This window comes from Colletotrichum higginsianum, chromosome 6 (genome assembly GCF_001672515.1).
Source record: "Colletotrichum higginsianum IMI 349063 chromosome 6, whole genome shotgun sequence".
Classification (NCBI taxonomy): Eukaryota; Fungi; Ascomycota; class Sordariomycetes; order Glomerellales; family Glomerellaceae; genus Colletotrichum; species Colletotrichum higginsianum.
In genome coordinates this window covers 1,258,753-1,269,543 of record NC_030959.1, presented here as the reverse complement: position 1 = coordinate 1,269,543, position 10,791 = coordinate 1,258,753, and the positions used below count along the sequence as shown (strand labels likewise).

The following is a 10,791-nucleotide window of genomic DNA, read 5'->3' as shown; positions in this document are numbered from 1 at the left end:
TTACCAAAAAAGACACGCAGGCTTTTACGCACCCTGAACCCCGTCGAGCACAAGATCGAGACCATTGCACAAAGTTCCAGATTGATTGCTTATCCCGATGCCTGATGCAACTGGGCCCTGGCGGCCCGCCTTCGACTAAGACGACCATCTATCATTCATCCATCCAGTCTTCGGCGTCTAGGGAGTACGGATACTACCCACGCCACCCACCATCCCGTCCCGTCGACTTGTCGTGACCAATGCCAACATCACCGTACCTGCATTGGCGCCAGCTGATGATCCATCTGCTCCCGGCGCTTCATCTCGATTGTCGAGTCCCTCAGACACAGTATCCCATGTTGATCCCCATGGGAGGAGGTTCAGGTGCCGGAATGCCGCATTAGCTGGCCCGTAGCAATCGCCGGCTTTGACGGCATGCCGCTCCGTTGTGTACGAAGTGATCGTATACGAGTCCAAATCTAGGTTGGACAATCAACCCCCAAATCCTCGAGCCAGCCCAAGTTGGCTCAACGTCCGGGTCCGCTGCTTCGAGAACAGAACAAACACCGAACACCAGTCCCTTGCCTGGCAACGGGCCAGGAACCACGACGCTCGCTTCTACTTCGGATGTCCGCACTTCGCAATTCGAAGAAATGACCTCCAGGCCTTGCCAAGCTTGTCACACTTCCTTTTTGTCAAAAACAAAATAAAAACTCTCATCCAGCCAATAGACCAGGCGTCAAACCGCCCTGAGACCTGCCGGCTACATCCCTCTTCGCCTCATCATGGACATGCCAACCCGCCCTCCTACACCGTCATCCACTACACCGTCATCCACCCGTCTTGCTTCTTTACCCGCCTCGCCTCGTCATCCCTCCTGGATGGCAAATCTCCAAGTTTCCATGTCTCCAGTTAATTCGGCTAACGGCTACTCCTCGAGCCTTTCCAGACCTCCTTGTCAATCAGTCACCGCCAGACAGTCCTTTCCGCCGCCGCCGTCGATGCTGCTGCAGCTAACCGAGCATTGCCCTGTCATCTACACTCGAGCAGAGGCAAACTAGACTTGGCCATGAGCACTGGCCACTTGGCCTGCCTTGTCACTTGACATGCCATCCATCCATCCCTACGCTCGGACGAGCTGTCATCCCATCATTTTCCCCTTTGCTGCCGTCTTCTCCAAGTCACTCATGCTTGCGACAAGCTTGACGTTCTGTTGATTGTCGCTGCCGTACCAAAGCTAATCAGTCAACCCACTTCCCATGTTTATCGCCTCACACCTTGTATCACACTTGATTCATTGTGCCTTCCGTCGGCCTCGAGTCCGGTCAAGTCCTAAAACCAACCTTGGGCTGATCATCGATGGATCTTCAATGCAAATGCTACTACTATGAGTGTTCGCCTCCCTCACACACTTCGAGACCAACAGGTCCTACCGCCCAAGCGGCCTGCTAGCGGCGTGGCTGCTGCCCACCGTCCGTCCCTATGTCTGCGTCTGCCGCGGCGCTAGCATGCATAGTGGCATTGTCTCAACCCTGCAATGGCGGGATGTGACCAGTCACCACCTTCATTTATGCTGAAACGACTTGTTCTCGCCATGGAAGCTCGGCATGGCCACAACCCCCGCTTGTTTCCCATCCTTCCGCCTATGGGCACGTTTCCAGCCCGCGATACGGCTTCTGCTTGCGGTTCTAGATCCCGGGTCACCGATGGGGCAGACGCCGGCCCCACGGCCCCCCCCTCTCTCTCTGTCTCTCGAGATGCAGGCTGCAGGGTGGGCGCCTCTTGCTTCAACGTCGAACCCCACCCATTGCCCCGAGGACCCCATCCACAATCTCAAGCCGTCCACAACCCGTACGGACACATGGTGGGCGAGGGCCAAGTTCGTGCCTGACAACCTGCCAAACCTGACCAACCTGGACACCGCCTGGCCAATGATTTGCACATGGGCTCCGTCGACATGGCCCCTGGCCCTCGTCCGTGATGGACGGAAATGGGACCGCAGTGGCTCTAGCATCAATATGGGATCATGACCCGTTGGCGCCATCTCCTCCTGATGGGTGTGTGTCGTCGAGATTGCCCTGCACCCACGCACGCTTACGCAGGTACGCCAGTACGCCACGACCCCACGGACTCGACCGCCAGTCCAGTCCAGTCCATCCCATTCTCGAGATATAAGACTCCCTCCTCTTCATCCTCACACCCAGTCTCTTCCTTTCTCTTCTCTCTCCAACCAACAGGCTCTTTCCGCAGCTTTCCATTCCCACACTCTTTTCCGCTTTTCAGCACTTTTTCTTTCATTTGAACTATTCACTCACTTCATTGATTGAAGTTGACAATCTTTACGACTTGAAGTCATCCACTCATTCCACGAAACGAAACCAACCCAAACCACTCGAACCCAAACCCAAACTTTTGGAAAAGTCTTATCCGCAAAAATGCCTTCCTTCAAGAACTCCGTTGTCCTTTCCGCCCTTGCTGGCGCCGCCTCCGTCATGGCCCACGGCCACGTCAACTACTTCAACGACGGCGCCGAGAAGTTCGAGGGCTACGACGTCACCAAGCTGCCCTACCAGAACCCTGCCCCCGATGTCTACGGCTGGGCCAACGGCGCCACCGACAACGGCTTCGTCGCCCCCTCGGCCTACACTGGTGCCGACATCATCTGCCACCGCGACTCCAAGAACGCTGCCTTGACCGCCAAGGTTGCCGCCGGTGACAAGCTCCAGATCTTCTGGGACACCTGGCCCGAGTCCCACAAGGGCCCCGTCATCGACTACCTCGCCTCGTGCGGTGACGACTGCTCCACCGTCGACAAGACCTCGCTCGAGTTCTTCAAGATCCAGGAGGCTGGTCTCACCAGCGGCAGCTGGGCTTCCGACGAGCTCATCGCCAAGAACTTCTCCTGGGAGGTCACCATCCCCACCTCCCTGAAGCCCGGCAAGTACGTCTGGCGCCACGAGATCATTGCTCTCCACTCCGCCGGCCAGGAGGACGGCGCCCAGAACTACCCCCAGTGCCTCAACATCGAGGTTACCGGCTCCGGCTCTGAGCTCCCCGCCGGTACCAAGGGTACTTCCCTCTACACCCCTACCGACGCCGGTATCCTCGTCTCCATCTACAACAACCTGGACTCTTACGAGATCCCCGGCCCCAAGCTCCCTGCTGCCTTTGGCGGCTCCGGCTCTGGTTCCGGCTCCTCCGCCGCCCCGGCTCCCACCTCCACGGCTGCTCCCGTTGCCTCCGCCCCTGCCGTCACCTCTGCCCCTGCCGCTGCCACCACCACTGCTGCCGCTGAGGCTGCCGTCACCTCCGCTCCTGCCTCTGCTCAGCAGCCCGCCCCTACCGGTGGCGCTACTGCGCCCACCTGCGAGGAGAAGCGCCGCCGCCGTCTGGCTCGCCGCATGGCTCGCCAGCACGCCCGCGACGTTGTCCGCCGCGTCTAAATCACGCGTTCCGACTGAAGAGGACGACATCTCGCTTCGAGTGAACCTGGTGCCATTTTTCCGGCAATGGGGTAGCTCAACAACCACCGCAGGGCACATGAAGACATGATTGCTTTTGCTTGGACTTTTTTCAATTGTATATATAACAACGACCTGTTGGTTTTCGTGTACAATACCTGCGTGGACTTTGGATCCAAAGACTTCTCTTTACTAGGTAGTTACGAACGGCCGTGCCGGAAGTATACTAGATGAATGGAAAGGGCGGGCCAAAAAGGTCCTGCTGATCACATTAACGCAAACATCCCGCCGATTTGAAGTTTTGTGAAGTGTTTTGAAATTTGTCTGGTGATCATTGCAGTAAGCTTTTGTGATCAACGATGGCTCACGGGCCATATCCCGGCCGCATGTCGCCGGATCAGCAGTGAACTCTGGCCCCATGATCTGCAAAGGCCCTTGTCTATATGTTGCACCTGCGGAGATGAGAAAGGGGTAGCCCCCCTCCTTCCCCTTCCCCCTTCAGGAAGATCAATAATCGGCGTCCCTGTCTCGGACGACCGAGCACGGCGGTCCGTTTCGGGCCCGTGCATGCCTTGGAAACGGCGGGTCGCTGCCGTCTTAGCCGTAAAAGATGGCCGGATTGTGTTTGTGTGGGATGCGCCCCCGGCCACTCCCCCACTGGCGAGGACCACGAGTTTTACGTGCTGTGAAGGAAAGTCGGCCGTTTTCCCTGAGGTGACAGGGAGGGGTGTTAGAGACTTGGTAGGTTGCAGGGAGGGGGGGTGTTGGGTGTTCTCGGCAGACTTGATGAGAGAGCTCTTTGTTGTCCTGGTATGTGGCGGGCGCATTGTCTGGTGTCTGTGGATGCGAATCGCGTAGGTTGACTTCGGACTCACGCGCGCAAATCAACTCTTGTACGGTCAAGCATACTTACTGTCTGTCCATCGGTCAGTGTGTCGTGGAGAAGGAGATGAAGGATCAATTCCCGAAGTCCATGTATCTTGAGAAACATGAGAGGCAGCAACTGTTGCCAGCCGCTGCATACAACCACACGTGGTAGCACGCGACGGGGTGTCGTCGGTCCGTCAAGTCTCCCCATCGCAAGGAGGTTCTTGTGATAACTGCATGCACGCGTCCATTATGCTGAGATGGCTGAACCGACTACGTTCTGGTCTATCACCAAGGGTCTATCACCAAGGGTCTGTGGACCATCATTAATATTGAACAACGAAGCGAGCGGGTGGTCTTTTTGACCATGACCTGGAGGACTCGCGGGAAACGAGAAGACTGCGGCGGCGACGATGAACTCTTGGTAATAAGCTCAAAAATGACTTGGCCAGGCAAGTCGGGAAAACGGAGAGGCGTTCTCCAGATGTGTTTCTGCCATTGTGAAACGGCTCTCAGCCTTTTTTCCGAAGCGCTGCTATCGTCCATCATGGCAGGCTCTGGTTTTTCGGCAGTTGGCATATGTTCCGTTGTCGAGACCATACAGCTGGACACTTTCTTCGTTGCCACAGTCATCGACACGCAGGTGAAAGCACCCCGTCGAAGGATGTTCCGCATAGGGTTTACCATGTTTGATCTCGCCTTCGGGCTGCTCTGGGTGGTGTGAACCCGGTTGGTTCTCTTCTCTCTGTACCGCAGCCCCCGACAGCTCAAAGGTGTAGACGGCAACGACCAGTCAACCGTTCCAGAAGCTGGTGGAGTGCCACGGCAGAAAAAATGCATATATCCTAACCGCACTCAACGATGTGTAATGTCGCTTGTATCATGAAGAAAAATTTGGATAATCAATGAACCTACATCGCCGAGTCTTCTGCATGGCGAAAGACGACTCACGCGAGCTGCTTACCCTACTTGCCCGAACTTTTGGTTTGGGCTGCGGGCCATCCGGCTACATTCTAAAGCGCCTACTGGCGGACACATACTCTCCGTACATGAAGGGGTTTGGTGAGGTTGCTGGGCAGCTCTTCGAAAGCGAGACCGACCGATCGATAAGACCTGGAGACGCTACGAGATCGAACAGTAGTTGTCAAATTCATGATTCATAGCAAGGCGAAGCTCAGCGAAAACCCCACCCCAACATCGACCAGTCGAGTTGTGTGCTGCATCACGCTCGAAACTCGGACACCTCATGTTCTAAATCACAAGGTTGTTCTTGTTGACCTTTTTTTTTTTTTTTTTTGCCCCGAATGCGCATGATGAGATACCCTTCGGTTTCGGAACGTCGACCGCAGCATCGACCTCTGTGTGCACCGATGATGCCGTCTTGCAACCGTTGCTCGCATGAAAGGGAGTCACGACAACCAACTGTGTTGACTCGGTCGGCAACTGGCGCCCCACAACGCACGACTCTTCGGGTACCTGGCATCTTCCCCCCCAGTTTGGGTTCCGGATTGTGGGCATAGAAAGACAAGCATCAGGTCGCGAGAATGGAGCTGTGTTCAACTGACGCTCAAGACCTGAGCGTGAGACTTGGGGGTGGTAGGTAGCATTACTACAGGTTATGCGTGTTCCAAGATGCCTTTCGGCAACGTGAGACAGTATTTCAGTCTATTGCTTCTAGTCTACCTACTCAAAGCGGAAGGGCGAAGGCCATATAAAGACTCAACGGCCGCAGGCTGCACTAATAGGCACGGCGGCAATCAACGGCCAGGCTGGACTGGCCGCTCCGGCAGGGATCCACTTCATGCGAAATGTCGCCGGTCCCCACCTTTTACGCCCGTATGTGTGTGTGTACCCAGAAGCCCGGGTTGCCGCGGAGGCCCAGCCCGTGGCGGGATGTACGGGCAAGCTGGTTTGAGTTCAATACACTGGGACTTTGAAAGAGAAGACATGTAGCCTTGTGAAACTTCTCTCAACACCCCTAGCCTCGATTGCAACATCCTTCCATTCTAGCACCCCTAGAACCGAGTGCTTGGTTGATGTTGTGGTTGTTTCATTGCTGTTCACAACACAAAAAAGCAAGTCAGGGCCACAGACCGTGTCAAGACACAGCCGATTGAGGACCCGCGGTTAAACAACGTTTGTGGTACTATGCTTATGGATGACAAGAAACTAGGGGAGATGGCTAACACCGACTTCCTTACGAACCACTCAGCTTCGTACAAAATTGCCCATATCAAGGCGAGCAGCTGCTGGCAGACTCGAGCTGAAGTCTCGGCGTTCACCAGCCACTTCCAGCCTGTGCAGCGCCACCCCCATCTTATCCTCCGTCCCTTGCGGCCGGGCGTTGCGTTGACGTTAGTTGGCGGCCCTGCAGCCGTCGTGATTGGTCTGCTCACGACGATTGCGCTTATCACCCGACATGGGGCGTGAGGAGGCTTGCATGTCTTTTAATCATCGGTATTGATCAAGCTCGCAGGGCGGAGAGCCAATCGCAGGGGAGCTGTTGATCGATTCCGTGAGTGAGGACATGCAAGATCTGTCGCTCGATCGCCAGGCTTTTCTTTTACAAACAAAAAGATTAAAGAAATTCTCTCTTTGTGTGTCTGAGAGTAAACATGCTCTTGTAGCGACGCACCTGAAGAGGGATGGTGAGGCAGGCTTTGACGAAGGAACAGTGCTGAGCTGCGATAACATCAAACCAGTCACTTGCCCTGTCTGGTCTCGCCGACGACGAGAGTCGCAATCGCTTAGACTAGACATGGCCAAGGGTCGGCTTCCATGCTGACCCAAATCACCAGGAAACACCGCTCGCGGCCGAGCCACGAGGGCAAAGTCTAAGTTTCCGCCCGCGCCAAGATAAGCCCTAAGGCGGCTTGAAATGAGATGTGTAAACCCGTTGATTCATCGTACATGCGAGCTAGTGTTAGTACGGACAGAGAGTCGATCCGTCTCTTGAGGGGGGGAGGGGGGGGGGAAGGAAGACATACGACAGGAATGAAGCCATTTCCAAGTACCAGTGAGTGGTGAGAGAGAGCGAGTTGGAGCGCCGTGTTCGATGGCGGATCGGGTCGGGAAACGGTTCCCCGCAATAAAAGAAGACCAGCTGCACGACGTGCAACCGATTTTCTGCATCGAGTCAAGAAAAGACAGTTCCAGCGTCTCGGAACCCGGTTATCTTATCTGCCACCGGCACCAGGAAACCTAGAACGGTCGTCGTCCTCTCCAACGGCAATGCCGGTTCGGCTCGGCTTGGGGGGGCAGAGAGGGTTGAAGCATTGAGGGCGAGCATGGTTTGGTCATGAGGAGGGAGAGATAAGAATCTGATGGGCTGGCCCGTTGCTTCTTTCTTATCTCTCTCTGCGGGTCCCCCCCGGCATACTCCCGATGCTCCATGCCCCCCCTCCCTCCCTCGACCTTCCCCTCTCCCCGGCCTTATCTATGATCTGGGAACCACTCACCACGCGATGTTTTCCAGAGTCGAAGACCGCCAGTGAGATGAGAGCACGAGATTATTTAATGACATTGCCTAACAAACTGGAACTTGGGGGTTAAGGGGCAGGGGTTCTTTGGTGGTTGATAGTGGGAGTGGTTGACGCATGTCTCTTTCGCCATCGCAAAGCTTGTCTTTCCAATGGTCTGGTCCATCTGGTCAGGTTTCAGTGATTTTCACGGCGAAGCGAACATGCAGAGAGAACAGGATCTGCAGTGCCCCGAGGGGGCGGAGGGTTGTCCTTGCATTGCAGATGTTTATCGACGACGCTTGCAAGATAGGGAGCACCGAGGAGAGGGGGGAGGGGGAGGGGGAAACAAATTTGATATATGGTAGGCCTCTCATCCCATTGATGTTCAGCAGATGTGCTTTTGACGTGCGTTCGGCTGCCTAGGCGAAGTTTCCTGCTTTTGTGATACCCCCTTATTCCATCGTTTGTTTTTACTTTTACGGTTTCTTCTACGCTTAGTTTCACCCACCTCACCTGGAGCATATCTAGCCTTGTGGGAGAAGCGCTCGACTTGCGATGGCCGACTCAATCACGGAGAAGGAGAAGATTGCATTTCCGTCGACTCCCGTGGATGACGGTCTCGGAAAGTCAACGCAGGAAGTCACCCTCACAAAAGATGGCTTCAGCGTGCACCCTCAGCCCGTCCCTGGCGACGCCATGGACCCCCTTAACTGGTCGTCGTTCCAGAAGCACACGATTCTGGCCATCGTCATGGCATTGTACGTTTGACATCGAGTCTCGAAGCAAGATGCCTGGACATGGAACAAATGCTAATCGCCCATTCACGTAATTACACAGGTACTTCATGTTCACCTACATCACGACGACGACGGTTCCCTCCTTTCCCGAGCTCCAGGACCAGTACTCCCTCACCCTCGAGATGGTGAACTGGACCGTGGCCATCCCGGCTCTTGGCCTCGCCATCGGTCCACTCCTCTGGTCCTCGCTGGCCGACATCATCGGCCGCCGCACCATCTTCATCGCCGGAACCATAGTGGCCTTCGCCGCCACCATCGGCGCCGCCAAGGCCCCCTCGTACGGCGGGTACATGGCCGCCCGTTTCTTCCAGGGCCTGGGCGTGAGCCCCGCCGCCACCGTCGGCCTGGCCATCATCAACGACATGTTCTTCGAGCACGAGCGCGGGCAGAAGGTCGGCCTCTGGGTGCTGGCCATCGACCTCGGCCTGCTCACGGGCCCGCTGATCGGGGGGTTCGTGGACCTGGTCGACCACTACTGGATCCAGTGGCTGACGGCCATCTTCTTCGCCGTCATCCTGGCGGCCGAGCTGGCCTTCCTGCCCGAGACGCTGTACCCGCGGGACTACATGCTGTCCAGGACGAGCGGCGTCGGTGCCGTCCCCGCCACGGGGGGCGTCGTTGACGAGAAGACCTTCGCCACGGGCACGGCGACGCCGGACTCCCTGGCGGTTTTGAGGACCAAGAAGTTGGCCTTCTTGAACGTGAAGCCCGTGCCCTCGGTAAAACACCCGAAGGCCTGGGCTTCGATCGTCCGGTTCGGGAAGCTGTTCAAGTACCCCGTCGTCCCCATCGCGACAGGGGTCTACTGCTTCGGATGGTACTGGTGGGTGTTGTCCGTCATCACCATGATCCCCGTCGCATACGCGGATTACTCGCCGCAGACGCAGGGGTAAGTGCACCTTTTTTTTGTTTTTTTTGCTTCCCTCTCTCTCTCTCTCTCCTTTAATTCCCCAAGTCGGCGTAAGGGGAACATTTCTAACGAAGGGAGCGACAAAAGCCTCTTCTTTATCGGCCTGATCGTAGGCACGCTGGTTTCGGAAATCTTCTTCTCCGGCAAGCTGAGCGATTGGCTGGTGGTCGAGCTCGCGAAGCGCAACGGTGGTATCAAGACGGCCGAGATGCGTCTGTGGCTAGCGTATCCCGCAGCCGTCTTGACGTCCGTCGGCCTTATTATCTGGGGCGTCAGCATCGACAACGCGTACCACTGGATGGTCGGTCAGGTTGCTTTCGCGTTGTGTACGTCCCCCCCCCCCCCCACGAGGACCTATTACTCTCTCCCTCCTTACCTTTAGCTTTGGACTTGCTGACTCGGTCGTCCAAAGTCGGTGCCGGTATCCAGATGGGCAACACCGTCATCTGTTCCTACATCGTCGATGCCTACCCTCTCCAGAGCATGGCCGTCATCACCTTCTACGCCGTGCTGCTCAACCTCAGCGCCTTCATCGACCCCTTCTTCATCGCGCCCTGGGTCACGAATGTGGGCTACACGTGGACGTTTGCGGGGCATGGCATCATCACCATCTTCTTCTGCATTCCGGCTTTGGCACTTCTGCATCTCTACGGCGGGAAGATGAGGCAAAAGGCTGGTGAGCCTGAGTGGGTGAATCCGGAGTACGATCACGATATCATGAGGGAGTCTTGAACATGGAGGTGCTATGTTAGCTGGCGTTTCACTACAATACAACGATCACAGTTTGAAGTGGCGTGCCACTCCCTGCTACACAAGGGGCATGATCCCCGCGTCGTGACACACACAGTAAAGTCATGTTCCAAAAAAGTCATGCCGACTGAGTTCAGGCATGCATAGACTTTGTAAGTTAAACCAGGTTACTGGAAGATAATTACGTCTCAAGCCAACACGCGGCACTGTGGCAAGGTTGGTGTCTCTATTCTGCGAAAAGAGATGCGACTGACTGATCTCTCTCGTGGGCTGTCGTCCATAAACAAACTTCGCCGGCAAACGTCACCATTTCATGGGAGGCAAATGAAGTGAGCCTCAGACGAAAGTCTCCAGAGTTTGACACCTGTCTTTCCAACGTCTTTTCCCGCACGTTCGGATGAGTTGTGATACTGCGGGTTGGAGAAACAAACAAACCCCAGGCTATATGGGACACAACGAGCGAGGCGAGCAGAATGGCCCATATCAGTTATATTTGGAAGAATATCAAGACAACTACAACTCCAATAGTCCCTAGCAGGTAACCCCCGTCTCCTGTTTCGCTATCT

General features: G+C 55.8%; 3 protein-coding genes across 3 annotated transcripts; all 3 read left to right on the top strand.

Moving 5' to 3' along the window:
* Positions 1-1,586: 1,586 nt before the first annotated feature.
* Positions 1,587-2,009, top strand: CH63R_08801 (uncharacterized protein; the record flags this gene model as incomplete). Its single annotated transcript, XM_018303775.1, has 1 exon — positions 1,587-2,009. One exon carries the CDS (start codon positions 1,587-1,589, stop codon positions 2,007-2,009), a length of 423 nt encoding a protein of 140 aa, XP_018155798.1.
* A 405-nt stretch (positions 2,010-2,414) lies between these two features.
* On the top strand, positions 2,415-3,422 carry CH63R_08800 (Endoglucanase-4; the record flags this gene model as incomplete). The annotated part of the gene is made up of 1 exon (XM_018303774.1): positions 2,415-3,422. One exon carries the CDS (start codon positions 2,415-2,417, stop codon positions 3,420-3,422), a length of 1,008 nt encoding a protein of 335 aa, XP_018155797.1.
* A 4,901-nt stretch (positions 3,423-8,323) lies between these two features.
* CH63R_08799 (Major facilitator superfamily transporter) lies at positions 8,324-10,207 on the top strand (the record flags this gene model as incomplete). Its single annotated transcript, XM_018303773.1, has 4 exons — positions 8,324-8,526; positions 8,606-9,454; positions 9,521-9,801; positions 9,888-10,207. The coding sequence occupies 4 exons, from the start codon at positions 8,324-8,326 to the stop codon at positions 10,205-10,207; spliced, it is 1,653 nt and encodes a 550-aa protein (XP_018155796.1).
* Between the last annotated feature and the right edge of the window lie 584 nt (positions 10,208-10,791).